Raw genomic sequence first — 22090 nt, forward strand, 5'->3', positions numbered from 1 at the left:
GTTAATAGTAACACTATGTTTTCTGCTATGATAATTTAATTTCAAATCATCAGGAACAGAAAGTATCTTATTCTATACTTTTTTTTCTTAATACAGCTGTTTGGCAGATGGACCAAATAGTTTGAAAAGACTTAGAAGGTAAAAGTAAGTTGCCAGCTTTGTAATCTTCAGTGGAGCTATGAGGATTCACACCAGCTGAGATCTTGCACCAAAGACTCTCTGAACCTTTTTGACTATTTTGAGAAATAAAATTCTGTGTTGTTTGTTAACATTTCTCTCCTCAGCTTTTTTGTTGTTGTTCTGGTCTGAAAACCCCAAAATACAAAGAGAAAACCTGATCGCAGCAGATTTCCAGCCCAGGGCACAGCTCTGGAAAATGTATGCACATATATAAAAGTTACAGAACAGTCCATTTGGAGACTTGAATAAGCATCCCAATTCTTGGATGTTTTACTGAACCAAAACCACTACTCCATTCCAGTGGCTTCACTGGAGGAACGTCTACACGTGCTATTAAAGAGATATAGGCTTACTGCACAATACAATACTGTGCAGTAAGCCTTCCCTGAGAGCATGTCTACATGTGCACCATGTTGGGAGCAAATCTGCACCCTGTTGGGAGCAAATCTGCTCCTAACAGGAGCAGCCCAGTACAGGGCTTCTCCTGCCCTGCTCTGCCCCCCTGCAGCAGCCAGGGGGGAACTCCAGGCTCCTCCACAGTGCTAGCCTGGGGGCTGAACAGAGGACACAGGGGGCAGTCCTAATGCACATGGGCCAAGAGAGCTCTGCCAGCTGCAGTGGCACCTACTCCTGGCCCCAGGAGGAGTCCAGATGTGCACATGCCAGGAGACAGCTGCTGCTATAGCCAGCAGAGCTGTCTCAGTCCCATGTACATCGGGATACAGAACTGCCAGCAAGCCCAGCGGGGACTCTCTGCCCAGCAGGGGGTTGACCCAGAGCTATCCCACTTGTGGGACAGCTGCCACCAATTCCCTGGCTGCGTGGGACTTCCCTGCCCAGCAGGAGGCTAGCCAGAACTGCCAGGGAATCCCCACCAAGCCAAGGGCTCACCAGCAGCTGCCCCATAAGTAGGACAGCTCCCAGGCAGCCCCCAGCTGAGCGGGGAAGCAGAGAGGTCCCCAGTGCCAGTGCTGTTTCACTCCCGGCTCCTGTGGGGAGCCAGGAGCTGCCCAGCACCAGGACAGGGGTGCAGAGAGCAATCCCATCCTGGCGGTGATCGGCTCCCACCTCCTGGGTGGGGAGCTGGGAGTTGAGCAGCACCAGGAATTGGGGGTAGAGAACTCCCCCATCCCCTGTGGCTCCTGCTGGTGTGGCTGACTGGGAGCAAATTTGCTCCTAGTCAGCATCAACATAAAGGGTACTGCACAGTAGATAATGTGCAGTTAATCTAGTATCTGTATTTATAGGTAAGAGAAAACTGCCCATTAACCTAATCTACTGTGCAGTAGCTGCACACAGTTACATGGTGATGCCTTGCTGAGCAGTAGATTAGTCTACTGTGCAGTAAAGTGTCCACCCCCAGGCATTATTCCATAACAAGAATTATTCCATAATTATTCCAGAGAATTATTCCATAGACTTTATGTCAAGTGGATTAAGCACAGGACTGAGATTCAGGAATTCTTGATATTAAGTCTACAGTTGTTGCTGATTACTAAAGAGATGAGCAAATGTCTTAACTTTTTGTAGTTTTCTATCTGCAAAACAGAAATATACTTCTCTCAAGGTGGTGTTATGAACAGCGATAAATAGTGAAAAAAAAAAAGTGTTCAATAATTTGTTTCCTAAATCTGACTCAATCTAAGTTGAGGAAACAAGGCCCATTTTTAACTTCTCTTTTCCAGGAAATGGAAAAGCATTTGGCTTTGTTCAGATTAATGAAGGAGCTTCAGTTCATTTGCAGATAATCACATTTACAAGTAGAAAAGCATATTCATGCCAAAAGCACTAGCTCAACTGCTCCTATATAAAACCACTTTGTGCTTTGGGTAGAGGGCATTAGGAGGAGGGAGAGATTGGGACAGTGAGAAAGGTAAGCCAAGCATTTTCAAACTGTGTGATCATCCAGCCAAAGCAGAGAAAGGCAAAAGAGTAGGGAGGGGCCAGAAGATAAGCAGAGCAGCAGGGAAAGTTCCCGTGCCTGGAGATGTTGAACATGAATTAGAACATGGAACAAAGATTTTTAGTGTAAGCCAATACAGAGGCAGGGCCAAAGGTCCATATCGGGGAAAATTAATCTGTGGAACCCAAGCTTTATACAACTCTGAGTGTGTCTACAGGAGATGTTTACTGCGGAGTTGACTAATTTGCTCCACAGTAAATGCCTCGGTGTTTACACGTATAGGGCAATTAGGCTGAAGTAAACCAATTTACTCCACAGCAGGATAGTACTTCTAAGTACAAGTACAAGGTTAGGTAAATACAAGTACTAACCTGATGTGGAGTTTTTTACTCCGCAGCAGTTCACGTGTGGTATGGAGCTGGCTGGCTGGGGCATGAGGGTGGTTCAGTGTGGGGACTGTCTGCTGGCTAGCCCCACAGTGGAGCACCTCTTATGCCCCAGCCAGCCCCTTCACAGCACATTGAGCTGGGGGGGATGGGGGGTGGAGAAGCACCAGGCTGGCAGGCTGACCCCTGGGGCCCCCTGCCAGCTGGGGCTGCTCCAACCTGGCTTAACGTACTGCGGTCTTGGACACACATTCAAACAGCATGCCCGGGAGAAATAAACTTGGAGGCATTAAACTCTGGAGTTTATTGCTTCTCATTAATTGCACATGTAGATATGCCTAATAGGTCTCATTTTATTATAGCCTCGTAGGAGCTGTTTGGCATGAGGGGCCAGTGAAAGCCTGAATGGCTACCAGCCCCCTTGCAAGGATTGGTTCCAATTGGTGTAGATGGTAAAGGCACAGCACACACTTCCCTGTTTGTGAGAAGAGAACGGTTAATGTAAAATCTGCTGCATAGTCAATACACCTGTCTGATTTTTCCCACCTTGCATAGGAATCATCTAGGTCCATATAAACAAGCAGCTAAAAGAAGAACAAACATGAGTTATCAAGGGATTACAAAACAGATTTATTAAAAACTATTAACCAAATAATTATGTATGACAAATAACTCATGCAAATCACATCTGTTCCCATACAATTCTTAGAAGGGAAAAGGGCCAAATAAGACAAATGAATTGCTCTGAACAGTCTGGCCATCTCTTCTTGGGAAGATTCCCAGTGAGATGAAGATGAGAACCACTATTATTGAGACAATTTGTAGTCATGCAGTAAGGAGTGCTGAATCCCTTAACACTACACAGATGGACTCTACGTGGGTCTGATGCTTAAGGGGAAGAAGTAGAGAATCCCTACTTTCATTCACCAACCTTCTGTAGTTCCCAGTCTCCCTGGCTCCTTGTGGTGGGTCTGCAGAAGTTACTACAGTGATGAAAGGTTAGTTCTGCCATGGACTTGGCTTGGGGATGGAGAATAGGACATGGGAGGACCCCTTCCTGCTCTTCTGTGTTTTTTCAGGAATGTGCTCAGGTATGTACACATGTAGCCATGTAACTGTCCAGTCAGTGCATAGCCTATTATACTGACTTAGCAGCGAAGTGGACATTTATACCACCTATACTGCATGGGCAATAGCACTGCAAGCTTTGTGTAAGTGCTGAAGTACTTACATGGCTGGAAGACTATGGTTTGGGCAGGGAAGGTGACCTAGAATTCTGCCCCGGGGTCTCCTCTGTGAAGCTGTTTCTACATGAGGGCTTTGTTACGTGGTAATTTTGAGCTCCTGGAGCTCTTAACTCCTAGACTGTCCTGACATTAACACCTGAAACTGGTTTTAAGCACTCATTATGCAGCTAAAAGTGAAGCCACTCCAGGGCAGGATTATCTCTGATCTGTGCTACCCAAGTTGTGTTATACTAAGTTGTAGCCACACTTAAACTACACCTTAGTGTAAACACCCCATCTACCACACTTCCCTAGCAGCCCAGATCCCTGCTCACTGTTCCTCTACCCCCCATCCCCACTTACTTGTGGCTGCCCATGCTGTCTGTCCCAGGACGCAGGCAGGGGAAGGTTGACCTGTCTGCCCATCTGCTGTCACCACTCTGCTTTCTCTGGCTACTTTCAACCGGGCAGCCAGATTTTGCCCTTCCCTGACTGCTCTCCTGGGATAGACAGTGTGGGCAGCCACAAGGAAATAATAATAATGCCCCATGGGCAGGGGGAGGCAGAAGACAGGGGGGAACAGTGAGGGAAGTCCTGGGGGTGGGGAGGACAGGAGGGAAGCCCAAAATGGGAGGGAGGTTCTTCTCTTTCATTCCACCAGTCTCCTGCTGGCCTGAAGTGTGTCTGCTGCAAACCGGAGCTAGCACTAACATCCGTCAACATTTGTGTGGTTCACAGGGTAAGGTGTAACAAGGCCCTGGGAGGATGGGGTACTAAAATTTGATTAAAATTCTATACATTTCAACCCTCAACAACTGCTTTCTGTAGATAAAACAGGGCTAGTACTTGGCCCAAGATGTAATACTGCTTCCACTGACATTTCAAAAGAAGTCAGCTCCTATTTTTGGTTTTGAATAAGCAACCAAATTGTCCAAGTGCTTGACAATCTGGTCCTATGTTCTATTATATGGAAAACTTAAATTAAAGGTAACTTTGACTGGAAATGGATGTTGTCTGTGGAGCATGATCAGCAGGACCTGGCCCCTCAAGCCTGCTGAGCCTCTGCCCCAGATGGCTAGAGAGCATAGGCAGCTTTTGGTTGCCTGTGCTCTCCTGCTATAAATGCACAGATGTTGCCTGCAATAAAACAACTTGGTTTCTTACTACCTTCTCTTGTGGCTATGAATTTGAGCATCTGTGGCACAACAGATGGTATGGATGTCTGTTTGCTTTCACTTTGTCCTGTCATAAAAAAACCAAAAAACTTATGGAGGTGTCTGTTTTCACCCTTCTGCTAGTTATCTCCCCATGAGCTGGTTAAGATTGGGTAATTCTGTTTCTTTCAAGAGACCCTATATCAGTTTATTCTCAATGATCTCCTATGAGATAGTCTGTAGAATAGAATTTCAGTCAGCCCTTAAAATAAAACGCTATAGTTACTAGAAGTTACCTATAGTTACCGGAAGTAGGCATGCAGAAGGCATGTAGGAAAGAATTTTGATCCAGAATGCATAAAGGGAAACTTGAAAAGATTAGCTTGAGTACCTCCATTTTTTAAATACGATTAAGTGTCTAAGTTGAGAATCAAAACCCCACAATACGGGAGCAGAATAAAAAAAAGTTCATATCAGTGATTTAATAGAAGAGAAGAACTGAAAAGTGGGCCTCCCTGAAGCAGCGTTATTAATTCAGGATGTCATTATTCTGACACTGGTTTCCATACTGTTAATGCAGTAAGCTAGAGTTTAATTCATAATGTTCAAGATGCCCTTGTACTGCACATAGGACACAGACAAATCACCACTCCTTCCTGTACTCCGACATATGTGAGTGACTAATGAAACATGGCTTACTCACACTCAGAGACAGAAATGAATATGAATACCAAACAGCTAAAAATATGCTGAAAGTTTAGTCTGTCAATATCGTGTTGCAATATCATGTTAACGTTAACGGTAACTGTTCATTTCAGCTTGCTCTTATCAAGAAAGACAACCAGATGGTAATATAAGAGTTAAAGCACTAATGGACTCTTCAGTTACATTGAGCATCTACGTGCTGATTTTATCTTGCTATACAGTATTTCACATTCTCAGCAAAGTCAACAGAGATTTAGTCAATGGTGTCATAGCCTCTGGATGAGGACCTGTATTTTACCGGTATCAAACCATCATTAGAGAGGGTAGGTCATATGAGAAAGGAGGGAACACATTAGTAAAAATTAGTACTAAAAGACTGGGTTGTTTGACTAGCTGTTTCATGATTCACTGTTGAGAACTTTTCACTTTTAACCTTTCTTTTCCTATAACTGCACAGTGTACATAATAGTATACAGAATAAATGCCAGGGAAGTGGATTTTTTCATAACAGACGGCAAGACAAAATCTTATATTAGCCTTGTGTGCTAACATCACTTAGCAGAAATTCAGTTAGATTCATCTGGTGAGGTGTACAAAAATATTTCTTTTAAAATCACTAGCAAATTACCTCGATTTGATAAAATTCTGAGTGGCTTGAAATGTAATCAGGAAGGATATTTACCAGTATACACATCTAAGGTAACGGAGCCATAGTTTCATGTTGTTTCATTCCCGAAGTTTTAGTACCATGGTAGTAAAATGGTAACAGGAAAAATAGGTATGATGATGACGAGGATGATAAAATAAGTCAAATTTTCATGGAAACTTTCACATACTCAATAAAGTAATGCTACGTGGAAGCTTAATCTTTCATTTACTATTCCAGCCGTTAACTTCAAACACACACACACTTAATTTTTCAAGTACTCATCCTTTGTTTAAAGTTCAAAGTCTTTTAAGATAACTAAAATAAATACTACAAATTTAGCTACATTAATAAAAGTGGTTACACTGACATACCATTTTAGAATTTCAATAGATTTCTACTTTAACATAAAGAACAGAAGCCCTCAAAATCTTTGAATCATTTAATTTTATGCATTCTTTTGGTATTTCATTTGGGAGTTATGGAGTGTGAAATACGCACCATGATGAGAAAACAATTATCTAGCACACCTGTTGTTTATGCATATTGTATTTAAGAAGGACCTTCAGTAGATATTATATTCTACCACATAATTTCAAATAGGAAGCTTTGAAAGCTGACCTGATGACATGAAATTGCACTTTTGTATCTATCACATGGGTAGTGCTATGCCTACTGTGACTAGAATGATGCTGGTTTTCCAAGACAAACTTATATTTTAGCATCTGCATCCTAATCAGAAAGATTTTTCCATTTTAATAGGAAATTGCATGACTCTTGGCCTAACTATACATATTATATAAGAAAATAAAAGACAATCTGCCTCAAATACAAAAATGCATCAACTACGATATGCTTACAGCTTCCATCAAATGGAAGTAAATCTTTGAACCTTGGTTGCATTTATTATGAAGTTTCTCCTGCTGTTTGTGTGGACTTCGGATGCACTTTAGACACATACATACACAGTAAAATCCACTGTTTCATTAAAATCTCCTCTCTCCATCTACAGCTATCCCAAAGGAGTGAAGAAATAGACCGGAACTGGTCATAAAAGAACAAAAACAATCAGAGTTCTCTGAATTTTCACCAAGTTCAGAAACTGGGATAAAAACTGCCTATAAAGAGCTCCAATTTAAACTCTGACCATTTACACAGGGATTTACACAATAAAGTGACATCTTGCTCATATGCTCAGCAAACACAGCAGGTTGAAATACCACGGCACTTTTGTGTTCATTGGCTAATTCTCTAAGGTAGGTATGATTACAAATGAAAAACAAATGCAACACTAGAAAATAAAGGAACATATACCCTTCTACTGCTTTAAAAAAAATAAGTATAGAGTTACCTTGAAAAAGGTATCTAAAATGACATGGTGGGACTCCTTGTTTACTGCCTTTCACAGATTTTCATACTGAATGTATTCAGTTTATAAGTATAAAGATATTTTTTCTGACTATGACCAGACAGTCACCCAAGGCTCCAAAAGCCCATTTGGATCTTTTCCAATGTATACATCATCTTCATTAATAAAAAACCTGAAAACCCAAGTTACACCTATAGAACCACATTATCTACAGCTTGTGCCTTCACGTGGCACTTAGTAAACAGTTTTTTTAATGATGCATGAGATAGAATGGAATAGAAAGCTCACAGTTTTAGTTGCATGTATTTAGCTTGGCTGTACTAGGAGGAATGAAAAGCAGGAAAATCTTATCATTAAGGGCTTGGCATCAGTGTAGTTTCACTACTCTCTTGATCCATATAATCTTCTTCCTGCACAATTATAATTTCCTATTTCAAAATGATTGATAAATATTTTATGAAATACCATTTCTGTTTTGCCTCAAGACTGTGTACTCATGTGATTTATCATTGGTGGTCTATCCCCAGCAATTTATCGTTAGTGGGATAATGGACAAATCTTTCTTTTAATGTTGGAATCTGGAAAGTGTGTCCTTAAAATATCACAAAACCTCATGATTGTTTAGATATGGAAAACTCTTTTATGCTTTTATTGCCAGCTGTAAAGGCTAATTATCTATGTTGGAAGGCCCTGAGAAATTCTGGTCACTGAGAATGATTTTCTCTTAAAAGATTTATCATTCACACTAGGATTATGGTTGTGCTTTATTAATTTATTTTGTATGGAAGGAAAAAGATTGGTAAGAAACTAGATGCTAAAATAAGAGGCCAAGCATGACAGGTAAAGATCACAGAATGACACAAATCAGTGCTTAGGTCCACTAGTCCATCTCACGGCTAATGAAAAACTATTCTCCACTGAACACTTGCCAGTTCTTTATCCAGTTTGGTTTGAAATGTCTCAAGTGATGATGCTTCCACTTTTCCCCTTGGGAGACTATTCCACAGCCCAAGATTTCATGGTCAGGAAGACTGGATCACCTCAAAGACGACTCTGGTTCAGAAAAACACATTAGCAAGTGTTTAATGCAAGCAGTCTGGCTGCATGCAAGTAGCCTTTTTAGGCCAGATGCTATTCCACTGTCTCAAAAATTCCCCATGCTTACTTGTATAACATGCTTTTACGTCTTTAGACTAAGTCCCTAAAAGCAGGAAGCAGGAGGAGGACCCCTCCCCTTTTGTGCGTTCGATGTTATTCAGGGAGTTGTGTAGAATACAGCAGGATGATATTTTGGTGACTGAGGCCACTTAGGTCCCTAACAGGAACAGGATCTGGCCCAATGGTGGATCTGGGGGGGGGTGGCGATGTGGTCACACTCCTCTTTTGGTTGTGTGCTGCATGTGACTGGAACGTCAGCAGAGATCCTCCAGAATCATCTGCATCTGCATATGCATACACAACTGGACAACCTCTAAAATTATCAACCGAGAAGAATGCTTGCAGCTTCCTATCCGCGGGGGTACAGAAGCAGTTCTTGAGCACAAAAATATAAGCAACTTCTGCTTCAATATCAGCTAACAACATATATAGAAGTTCTGCAAAATATATGCATTAAGTCTATGAGCTATATCTGTATTCCTGAGTCTAGCAACAGCCATTGCTGGAAGTCACAGGCAATGACTGTCAAAGGGGACATAAGGCACAAAGTTAAAAAATCTACTTACCGGAGGGTGCATGTACATGAGATGCTTAATGCACAGTAGACTAATTCTACTGCACATAAGCAAGTCATGGCAAAAGCCATGCTAATGCGCTAATGTGCAGTAGAGTTACTGCACTCTACTGTGCATTAAACATCACAAAAACACCTTGTGCCTTTTCTATTGTGCAGCAGTGCTGGCTACTGCACATTTAGTTGGTACCTCATATTAGAGGTGGTACTAAACTTAATGTGCAGTCGCAATGGTGCATTAATGCACGTCAATGTGACCGCCTAGTCCACCTCTTGACATAATCTTCTCAGATATTGCTCCATTTTATATCCATCTGTTCCTTTCCATCTCAACAGGTTAATCTGTTTCTGCCACCTTTGTTATATTGACAATGCAACATCTTTCTCTTTGGCTTCCCGAATGCACACATGGCCTCTTTTCAGTCTATGCAAAATACAGCTGTGGAATTCTTCCTCGCCAGTCAATTTGATCGTCTGATATTGCATCATTTTTAAGCTTCTTGTCAACAAATACAGAGCTCTTTAATGCTGTCTCTCCCTGTCTGGATCCAACTTTAAATTCTGCTAGTGTACTTGCCCACTCTTCTGTGCTTATACATCTAGCCTTTTTGGGAGTCTCTCACACAACCATATCCTCACCTTCTCTGCAGCCTTTATGCAACATCTGTTCCAAGCTTATCTACAAACCCGCTGCTTCGGCCACATTTACATCTGCCCTAAAGAACTTCTTCTGTACTGCTTATAGTCAGTCAAGTTCCATAGATTCATGGATTCATAGATTGTAAGGGGCTGGAAGGGACCTCACAAGATCACCGGGTCCAGCTGCCTGCACTAGGCAGGAAAGACAACTGTGGTCAGGTGACTCCAGCAAGGTGACCGTCCAGTCTTCTTTTGAAGATTTCCAGGGTAGGTGATTGCACCACCTCTGGAGGGAGCTTATTCCACAGTCTGGACACCATGACTGTGAAAAAGATTTTCCTATAGTTAAGCCTGAACTGGTCTTCCAGTAATTTGTGGCCATTACTCCTGGTTTTCCGAAAGGGTGCCCTGGTGAACACTTGTTTGCTGATCCCTTGATGTGTTCCCCTGATATAGCAGTAAGCTGCTACCAAGTCCCCTCTCAGCCTTCTCTTTTTTAGGCTGAAGAGGCCCAAGTCCCTCAGCCTCTCCTCATATGGCTTGCCATGCAAGTCTCTGATCATACAGGTGGCTCTTCTCTGGACCCTCTCAAGATTTTCCACATCCTTGTTGGAGTGCAGTGCCAAGAACTGGATGCAGTACTCCAGCTGCGGCCTCACCAATGCTGAGTACAGCAGGAGAATCACTTAATTGGTTTTGCTGGAGATGCATCGGTTGATGCATGCCAGAGTATTGTTTGCCCTGCTGGCTACAGTATCGCATTGACGGCTCATGTTCATACTATGGTCTATTATTACCCCTACATCCCTTTCAGTCGTGGCGCTAGTCAGTTTGGTGCCACCAACCCTGTAAGTATGTCGGGGATTGTTTGTTCCCAGATGGAGCACTTTACACTTCTCAATGTCGATCCGCCCAACTTGCCAGCCTGTCTAGGTCCGCCTGTATCTGCAGCCTACTTTCACGCGGGACCATGCTTCCCCATAACTTGGTGTCATGTGCAAACTTGGCCTGTGAGCTCTTTACCCCCACATCCAAATCATTGATAAAGTTGTTGACAAGCACTGGACCAAACACAGCCCCCTGAGGGACACCACTGGCCACTTTGCCAGGATGACACAGATCCGCTCATTAGGACTCTCTGGGTCCTACCCCGCAACCAGCTTCCTACCCACCTAACTGTCAAGCAGTTAAGCCCGCAATCCTCCAATTTTCCCGTGAGAACATCAACTTGAGTTGTACATAAATTTACATATTATTCTTCTGTTCCTTCAATCTTCTATTTGCCTGCCTTTCAATTGCAAACTACTTGGAGCAGGGATTCTTCTTCTTGAGTTCTTGGAAAATGGCTAGTATAGAGATGGAGATTCTGTGAATGATAAAATATATATATATATTTTTATTTTGGAGGAATATTATTGAGGAGATTTTGGAAAGTAACTCCAGCAAACTCCTGAGTTGCCAAATCTCTTTAGTAATTTTGATCGCAGGCTTGAAATGTATAGGCACTGTATTGATGATATTTGACAATATCTCCTGGAGATGGTTGAAAATCACCTGCTCAGAACACATTGATTCATTCACCTAGATCAGTTTCTTTTGATACAACAGACAATGCAACAGTATTAAGATGTTCAAAAGCCTAGCAGTATGACATGAAATCACTTTTGAGTGGCTTATTTCCTTTCTTTGTGAGAAATCTCTCAGCAAGAATTGCTAAAATGCTTAACAGGCTGTCTCATGCATGGCCTCACACTTTCTATTCTAGAGCTCTTCTTCTTCAACCTTTGTAGACTCCATGGTCTTTGCTGTCTGCTAACCAGATCTTGGATGAAGTTTAAATTGGTTGGTTTTAACAGAACTTGGCTGCTGCAGATTGCCTGGGAAGTTGCTTTTGTCCCCTTGTGTTATCACAGTGGTGGCAGCCATCAGAATATTTTAAGCAAATATCTCCCTTTACTGTGTTTCTGCTTAAACAAGCAGCAGCTCTGGGCTTAACTTTCACTTTTGATTCACCAGCCTTTAAGTGACTTTCATTAAATGAAGACGGGGACAGAGTTTGTTCTGGAGTCAGGGATGGATTTGGTAGCTGTGTTGGTCTGAGAAAAAAAGAAATGCAAAACTCTATAACTCTTGGTTCAGAGATGATACCTTTTATTAGACCAACTAAGAGACTGCAAAAAAAAAAAAAAAAATCTGCAAGCTTTCAGGCACAGGTGTCCTTCCTCAGGCCCAGGGAAAATTAAAGATGGGTAATCTGTCCCCGATTTTGCTGTGGAGCTCTCCAATGTAGCTAAACAAACCAACGAATGCAAAGGAACGAAGTTGAGAAACAGATCAACAGGCCAACTGCAGAAATGACAATGCTTTGAAGGGATTTGAAACTCAGTTTACTAATCTTGTTCCTAATTACATATAAAGAACAGGCTGGCATGAGGCAGGATCTGATATGCTGATATGCCATCAGACCTAAATTATGTAGCTGTTCAGTACAAATTGGCACAGTTATTTAAATGAAAAGCTAACTGATGACAACCCCTTTTCTAACGATTTAAGATGGTTCTGATCTACTAGAGCAGGGGTTCCCAAAGCTTTTATGCCGTGGCCCGGCAAACCGCAGCATGGAAGTGGCCGTGGTCCAGCAAACTGTGGCCCAGCAGTCACAGCTGACCGTGGCCCAAATTTCCGGCCAGAAGACAGGTAAGGATAATCCCACCCCCTGGGTAGGGGGGTGGGCCAAATCCTGCGCTGCCACATACCCTGCAAGAGGAGCTGTGGCCTCTCCACCCAGCTCTGGGGGGCCACAGTTTACCAGTCTGCGGCCACTTTCGATCTGGCAGCCAACCATGCTGCAGACCAGCAACTGACCCACTGCAGCCCGGCACCGGGCTGCGGCCTGGGGATTGAGAACCCCTGTATTAGAGGCTTACTTTTTTGAAACTTTAAAAATCTCCTTTGTGTTTTCCATTGACATAAGCCAAGATGGATTCTCTTTTAACCTTCTGAATTACAAACATCATCATGAGGACAGATACTGAAGCCAGCCATTCCATTACCTCTTGTCAGGATTTAGGGCAATTAATTGTTGCCATAAATATAATACTGTTGTTGGTGCAATTTACCCCTTCCTACTAACTATTTCCATCTGAACACCTACACTTACCCTTAAATGCATAGATTTACCCTTCAGATCACTACCAAAGCTAATGCAAAACTAGTTATAGCCTAAATAAACCACCTGGGATTTCAGCAATCTGTCTGCATCATTCCAAACACATTTCAGACAGAAAATTAAACAATATGTGAAAGCCATGGATCCATCATGATCATGGATCATGACAATCCAGCCCCAGGTACACAAGGCATATGTGGATGTTTCAGATATACTCTCTGTTTGTCCTGGATTTGCAAAAGTGAGATGTTTATGATATATATAACATGATAATGAAAAAATAGTTTGGCATCAGAGACTCCCCCGGCCTTATGATTTATAATATTATTTTATGTTATCCACATTCTTCATAAATATTCCTTTTCATTTAATCAAATAAATCAAATCAATAAATACTACTAGTACTTTGTACTTATTTAGACCTTTCATTCAGGCTCTTAGTGTGCTTTGCCAACAGCTATGACAATAACTCGGTGTGGGGAGATAAGAGAACAACACACTGCTGAAAGAGTTCAGGTGACAAATTTGTATATGTCCCTCCTATTAAAAAAAGATTTTCCTGATTCATCATAGTGTACAAGATTTTATAAAATGGGTTCTATATTAAGTACAGGCCAAATAATTACAATGCTCTGAATCAAGGATAACTTCAGTGAAGACAATGGAATGACTCTGCTATAAAAGCAGTGCTCATGGGATTACAATCATGCCTCATGTCTGTAATTCCATTATGGCCAGTACAGAAAGAAAAAGAAAATAGAAAAAGCTCTCAGCTCCTTTCTGTCACAAGAATGTCTTGAGGAACATCAGCTGAAGGGTAGAGAAAAAATTCATACTTAGGATAATACAAGATAAAATATTTCCCTTAGCAGCAAAGTATTTATTCATTTAATATAACCAAAGATGAAGCAGAAAGAAATGGCAAGATGTCATTTCTGCTTGTATTTTAGTGGCATCTTGTGCGATCACAATTCAATAGATTGGTTTGATCCTCGGTGACTTCTTCCTCTTCACCTTCTCTTTTGGTTATCTTACCCTTTCAATGTGGCATCTACATTTCCACTACAACCTTTTAAGCCAATATTTACAAACCTGCCTCTTCACTCCTGCCCTTTATGCTATTATCTAATCTTTAAATCATGGCCTAAGGTCACCTCCCACCCTGGGTCTCCCACTGCCAGATTAAATATAATACAGCTAGCTAAAACTGAGCTTCCAGCCTTCCTTTCCAAACCTTACTCCACCTCTCTTGAAGGATCTGAGCACAGAGGTATGCATTTGTGGACAGCCCCCTACTTCTGGGTACTGCCATTTTTTAGTAGTAGCATTTATTCAGGGAGCTGCCTACTGCAGCGGCCCAAAACACCATGGCTGAAAAGGATTAAAAATTAGAAACCTGAGGCCTGCTCCTAATCTGATGCTTTAATCATTTCTAGCAACTGAAAATCATATCCACAAAGAGGCAGGGTAGCTCTCAAAACAAACTCACCTAACAGCACGAAAGATGATGGGGCAGAGTCTGAATTACCTCTTCCTCCTGGAAACACTGGTCTTTTGTGTCAGAGTTTGGGTTACTTAATCTTCTTGTGACAGGGACGAGATTTCCCCTGTGTGACATCCACTGCTAGCAATGGATGCACAGAAATTCCTAGTGCCAAAGAATTAATGTACTGATCTGCATAATCAAATCCCCTAGATAAACACAGTCATTTTCCCCCCCCAGTATTATCAGTCTCTAGGATTTCATATGTACTTCTATTTATCCAAAATTCATGAACATGTAATACTTAATAATCGTTTTACAATGAAGGCATCTTAACGTAGCCATGAAAACCTTCACTGCAGGAAATTTTCTAAAACAGAAGTAATCAGTTTTTCTTTTGACCTGTGTGTAAACCAGGAGGAAAAACAACACAGTGCAATCAGTATTATACACAAAACATGCTCTGCACTCAAATTTAAATCACTTATACTGCTTTTTTTTAATGATAACACTTTGAATTATATTATCCTCTTGTTTATATATATAGAAACCAAACAGATTGTAAAGGCTGTGTTTAAAGTTGAATGCACTAAAAGACTGGTGAGTCATGATTTTAAAAAGCATTTCTATTCACTGGCACAAGATTCCTGCACCATTTAAATTAAACCTGTTTGGTATGCTAAGAGATTTGTATATAGTTTAATAAGTATGTTTAAGTTTAAGAAAAAGAGTAGACTGACTCATGGCTCATCAAAGAACACCCTTGAAACAAGTTACTGCTGATAATAATAATCATGGTTACTGTAGAACAAGGACATGTGATTTTTTTTCCTTCCACTCTTCTTTTGCAGTGTTTTTTTTATTTTATATTTGTAAATGTATACAATTCCATCAATAATTTTAGTATGTAACTGCATGAATGTATAATTAAACAGCATTATACAAAATACATTATATACAATCGGGGTTAGCAACCTATGGCCCGCAGAACCTTTGACTCCAGCCTGCAGACGTGGGATTTTGGCAGCATTCGGTGTCAAGGATGCTCTTTCTGTGCTGCCATGGGTATGAATGCCAGAGGCAGGTGTCTTCCCATTGTGCCATGGGGAGAAGTGCCAGCTGCAGGCTCTTTCCTCATACCGCTGGGAAGACAAGTGGTGGCTGTGGCAGGGCACTAGTGCCTGCCTGCCTCTGACCCCGGGTGGGATGTTCCAGCTCACAGCCAGAAAAGGTTGCCTACCCTTGTATAAAATAGCAAATGGAGGGTGAGAGATCCAGAAGCATGAAAGTGAATTATTAGTGCCAGTTCCATTGACTCTGAATGGTACTTGTGCACCACAATGGTACTTGGTACTACCACAACAGATTTAACTTTCCATTTCAAAATTTCTTCTGTAAATGACTTGGGTATTCTGAACAATTCCACTTTTATTCCTAAGTCACATGTATACTTTTGGGAATTTATAAATGTTTATAAGGAATGTAAAATTAGACTATTCTGATTCTGTAATGAATTTTAAATAAACCAAATAATTAGAAAATAAGAACAACCTATGCGGAGAATGGATCTGGGACTCTATTCAAAAACATCTGGCTCATACATCCTGCCTGAGAACAACCATGTGTGGCTCAAGGAAAACTATAATGTCATCTTCATTGGTTTGGAGACAGCTGTGGTTCTCATTGTAAATGGAGGAGTCAACCTGAATATGGCTCCTTTTAACCATTCAACAAAACCATTCAAATAATTTTATGGCCCTTGGCCCTAAATCAGAAATGTACTTATGAACAAACTTAGTGCTTTCATCAACAGGGATGGACACAAGTAAGTGCATTTCTGAAAGAGTATAATTTATTGAGGTGGTGCTCCAAGAGGTAGACATAATGCTTTCCCAGTCTACCACAGTTAAGTAAAATTATTAGGAAATACCTTTCTTAAAGTCTTAAAATTGAATTAGACATATACAGGAAATATCTAGTTAGAGGATGAGTTAAATTCTGATGTCTCCAATTTTTAATTTTATTTTTCTATGCAAAATGAAAACGACTTTTCTGAAACCCAGTGCAGAGAAGGAGTATTTGACCACTTAGTCCTTTTCTGCCAATGCATGTTCCTTTTCTTCAATATATTCCTCAGCACTCAGTGCAGTCTAGCTGTGAACAGCTCAAATAACAAGCTTGCAATCACCTCCTTTGAGAAGCTATACAAGGGCCCAATTTTTGCCTTCAGGTACATGTGATGATTTCTGTAAGAGTTGCACGTGACTTCATGCAGGCCAAACTAATGTCACCCAGGCCAAATTCTTTCCTCACGTGCCCTTTGAGTCAGTGGCAATTACATGCATATAGCTAAGGGCAGAATTTGTTCCCTAAAAGAAGCTTCTCAGCATAAATAAACTTTAATTTAATTTCCACCACCAAAGTCAGATTTTCTGGCTCAAGCTGAAGTGCTGCTAGGCATCTTGTGCCTAATTGGAATGGTAGTAGGGAAAAATAGGGGACAGAAATGTAATTTCATAATAATGGAATAGGCCAAGGCAAAATATGCTACAAAATTTCTGATTGTTTGAGAATGGCAAGTGAGACGGGGAGATTGATCATTTTATGTCTCGATCCTCAATGGCTTCCTTTCACAAAAGACCCCAAATTGCTGTAACATATTCAAGTAATATATTAATAGTACAGCCAACATGAAAAAGGTAAAAACAGTGATATTCTTCTCAAAGAAACTCATGCTTTGTTCACCACCAGGTGCATTATTATAAAATTATGATGAGAGATTTTACCCCACAGAAAAGATAAAGACCATTTATTATACTGAAGAAGCATCTCAAAGAGTAAGGTTTTTCTCAGTTCCACTTTTCTCTCAACACAACGTGCAGTCAGTTTGGCAGTGTACACTTTCAGTTTCAACAGCATCAAAGTATAGATAACTGATATTTTTCTAATGTGTGACATCTATCAGCTGTCATTTTGTGCTTGTTGACATTTTTGCAAGAAGAAAAACATTATATAATTGCACTGAATATAAATTGAACAGAGACCTCTCCTTACCTGGAGGAGGAGGTCAGAAGCTGGTTTGACTCTTTGTTGGAAAAGTACACTTAGCGTCCGATTCTGTTGCTCCAAATCAAAAACTCTTGTTTTCAGCTTTATGCATTCCTCCCTTAGATCCTACAGAGGAGTAGAAACAAGGAAGATTAGAAAAAAAAATCTAACAGAAACATTTGAAATATCTCTTAGAATATGACACATAAAGAAAAGGCAAATAGACAATTTACAAAATAGCAAAATAAATGGGAAAAAAATATACCATACCATTTCTCCAGATTGTTTGATCTTCAAAGGATATTTTTAAAACTTTGAAATCAGAAATATTAGTCACAATATGCATCCTTCTGCAGTGCTGCCTCAGTCTAAAAAGGGACTTTGCCAGCAGTGTGTTTTATTGTATCAACATGACTGCAAAATCTGTCAAAAAAATATAAATCTGCTGGAAAACTTGAGCAACAAGATAGGCCATGGAAGCTACACCACACAAGGAGTAGTTTGGTGCACCCTGGAGGCATTCTTGTGCTGTCTGACCCCCTTCCTGTTTGCTCTGGAGTAGTACCATGACACCGTTGTTGCCAGCTCAATAGCAGTGACTGCTACATTGGGGATGGTGCATTTCTTCCCTGCCCCTTGTCTCTGAGCGTGCCACATTTGAGGTGGCTAAGCTGCAAATATAAATTCAATGAGGTTGCTGCAGTCTTGTCTGGGGAAATCCATCTTAGCGTGAGTCTAAATGAGAGCTACCAATTGTACCATGTTGTTCTAGGGTGGGTCATCAGAAGTAGAGACTGTATACGAGACCTCTGGATCACAAAGCATGAACAGTCACTGCCTGAGTGAAAAGGCTCAGGGCGTTTAGCTAAAGTCCCTATAGATTCACAACCTTCTACTTATTGCTTAGAGAAAGTTCGGAGCACCACATTGATATGATACACCCATTCCTAAAGTCTTCATTGCTTGTATTGGGTTAATTCCCCTCCCACATAAGTCAAGTCACAGTCCAAAGCAGAGAAATCAAATATTTGATAATCTATAAAATTAAGCCTGTTTTGGTTTCCATTTCCCCAGCCTGATAATACACCCTGCAATGTCTCAATTAGAGCTGATGGCGCAGTGTTGTAACTGAAGGAACTCACTGTAACTTGTTAAAAAAAAGAGCTGCCCAAGCACAAGAATTTGTTCCTAATAATATAATGGGAAACGTATTCTGGTATCTTCCATGGAGGGGGAAGCCGCAATGGGGTAACTTTCATTTACCAAAGAGTAAGAGCAGGCCCAGGCCAGTGTGCTGCAATTCACTGTGCTCACATTAAACTGTTACTGTGCCTATGCCATAAAGTTTACTGAACATTGTTTATCATCTCCATAAGTAGGACCCCATTGCTTTGGCAATTAAGCATGTGAGACTGAGCAGATGAGTTGTCCAACAGAAATTAAGCATGTGCTAAAGAAATCTGCTGGGTCTAGGGCTAAATGTATATCCAAAATATATTGGGGGGGGGGGGGGGGATGGTGCTTGCTAGCCAAAAATTAATCCAAATAAAGGATTCCACTTGAGCCATAATTGATATAAAAGATCAACGTTTTATGTTCTGCTACCACAGATGCGGCCCAGACATCATAAGGACTGCAAAGTCACTAGCTAATGCTTATTCTGAGAGCTGCTGTGGCATCTCTGGTAGCGCTGGTACGCAGACGCAGGCCATGAAACAAAAATATGCTCAGCCATGCTGATACGTATTCCATCAGGATCACAAGGGAAGGGGAAGTAAGAAACCAACATTTCCCCAATAAAAATGACAAAAGTAATGTGCAGAGAAACTTTAATAGCAATTTTCTAAGTGAGTTTTACAAATAATAGAAAACTAAAAGATATTCTACTTAAAAAAAAAAAAAAAGCCTTTGGTATTGCCTGCAATAACTTCACTGCTCCATATCGCTCCACCTTCTGTGCTATAGTACCACATGCTACATTTCCTTTTAACTTCTTTTGTTCCAATGAAATTTAGAACTGTTCAGTTCCTGGTACTTGGAGCTGATGTATATTTGGGCCACACAAGTACACAAGCAATGGGGAACAGGGCACAAGCAATTACGCTGGATATATCACACTGTGTTCATTTTCTCCCTTCTGTATAGTAGACCTGAGGTGTTTGTGAGTGCATCTTGACGAAGCAACTTCTAATCATTAGGCAATAAACTGGCCCCTAGGAATAGCTGGGCTGAAATTATATTGGACTGCCAATTTCTGATGAAGGCACAAGACTTGTTTTAACTGGCCATTTGAAGGAAAGCAGGCTTCTGCCCTACAGTGGACTTTGAAAGGATTCAGAGTAGAATTTGGTTCACAATAACTGTACAGAATCATATGATGCGGGTCCTAGTTTACCTTGCTGGACAGGAGACCTCTGTTATAAAAATGTACCTGCAAAAATTAGGAAGTAGGTAAATTTAGAATGTGTATGGACATTCACTTTCCCAGGAGAATCTCTCCTGGGAGTGATTTAACCCTGGTTGCTCCCAGGTTATTTTTCTCTTAGAGTGGCTATTTTTGCTCTGGGAGAAAAATCCTGCACATCTGTATACTCATGGTTTCTCTAGGGAGAGCAGTGACTGTCTCAGGAGAAACTGCATGTCTGTATATGGTTTTAGTGGTGCTTGTATAAACAGATAGTCCATGGGTACATTTATTCCCCCTCAAAAAGGTAGCCACTTTGCTCTGTTCCCTAAAATTAGAACAGCTGCTATCCTTTGATACTGCCTGACTTTATTTTCATCAATTGAAAGTGGAGAAACAGGCCTTTGGCTTCCCATATGTTTGCCTGTCAAGAGCATTAACAATGTATTGACCCAATAGAAGTACACGGACCTGGTAAGATAATTCAAGAGTGAGAAGTAATAGCCAGAAGTAACCAAGGTGTTTGTCTGCAGCACTGCCCATTCTTAGCCAGTGTGCCTTATTTAGCACAGAGAATACAAAAGAGGTGATGACACAATGAACCAACTTGTCCAGAGACTACTGGAAACATTTTGAAGTATCTCTAGTTACAAAGGTACCAGTGGATGAAGTAAATTATTTCTCTGGGTAAAGTAGTAGGGTAGTGCTTATTTTAAATTGGCCTCAGGCTGCCCAAATTACTTGTTCAGTGCCTTCTAAAGTGACAAAGAGGCAATGATATCTTTTATTTGAAATGGAGTAAAATCCTAAACCTTTAATTTTGTGAGTGAAAACTCATACAGTGCTAATAACTCTCTTATCTATGACCTCACATGGGGCAGTGTGGCATGGGCTCATTTGGGGAAGCACAAGCACTCAGACTCATTTATAAACCTCTCATAAATAATCAAAGAATTTAAAACAGAGCCTTGGCTGCAACTGTGAAGTATAAAGATGCAACTGTACTGGGTGCAGTGAAGAGGAAAAATGATTCACAGAAACCGACAGTTTAAAACAATGCTGTAGCCTTAACAAAGCCTCTGCTCAAACTTTTCTTTTAAGTTTTAAACTTCGAGGTTTTATGCAGCTCAACATTTTGGCTCTCTGCTGAAGAATAAGTGCACAATTGAAGATGGCAGATTGCTATCCAAGATACTGTATACTATGCCAGACCTAGTGATATTTGCAGAAAAAACTGAAGAAAAGCAAGAATAAAAAATTAACATAAGAATATGTATGTTGAACAGTAAAACCTGGTTTTATTATATTAAAATTATATAGCAATTACTTAATATGGTACCTCAAGTTATCTTCAGGAATTCATTATATGAATTCCTGAGAGCAGAACTAATGGAAATTAAGAAGGTAATACCAGAGTTATCAGCCTCAGGTAATTTTATAGCAATCATTTCATAGATTTCATAGACATTCGGGCTGCAAGGGACCCCGGAGGATTATCGAGTCCAGCCCCCTACCCCAGGGGCAGGAATTCAGCAGGGATCATAGGATCCAAGCAAGATAAACATCCAAATGTCTCTTGAAGGCATTCAAAGTGGGTGCTTGAACCACCTCTGGCGACAGTCTATTCCAAAGCTTGGGGGCTCGGACAGTAAAAAAGTTCTTCCTTATGTCCAGCCTGAATCGGTCGCGGAGGAGTTTGTGACTGTTGGATCTTGTCATCCCTTGGGGCGCTGTGGTGAACAGACGTTCCCCCAGATCCTGGTGAACACCCCTGATAAACTTATAGGTGGCCACCAGATCACCCCTGAGCCTGCACTTTTCCAGGCTGAAAAGTCCCATGGCTCTCAGCCTCTCATCATAAGGTCCGCTTCCCTGACCTCTGATCATGCACGTGACTCTTCTCTGGACTCTCTCAAGCTTCTCCACCTCCTTTTTGAATTGTGGTGCCCAAAACTGGACGCAGTACTCCAGCTGTGGACTCACCAAGACCGAGTACAATGGGAGAATGACATCCTGGGATTTGCTTGAGAAGCATCTATGGATGCA

At 41.1% G+C, this 22090-nt stretch overlaps 1 protein-coding gene across 7 annotated transcripts in view; it reads right to left on the minus strand.

Annotated features, from left to right (window-relative positions):
- NCKAP5 (NCK associated protein 5) overlaps positions 1 to 22090 on the minus strand; it is a 461300-nt gene that overhangs the window by 109599 nt on the left and 329611 nt on the right. For all 7 annotated transcript variants that reach the window (XM_025197575.1, XM_025197576.1, XM_025197574.1 and 4 more), the window contains one exon: positions 17647 to 17766. In XM_025197575.1, coding sequence (XP_025053360.1) covers positions 17647 to 17766 — 120 coding nt within the window. The remainder of the gene's footprint in view (positions 1 to 17646; positions 17767 to 22090) is intronic.

This window comes from Alligator sinensis, unplaced genomic scaffold (genome assembly GCF_000455745.1).
Source record: "Alligator sinensis unplaced genomic scaffold, ASM45574v1 scaffold277_1, whole genome shotgun sequence".
Classification (NCBI taxonomy): Eukaryota; Metazoa; Chordata; order Crocodylia; family Alligatoridae; genus Alligator; species Alligator sinensis.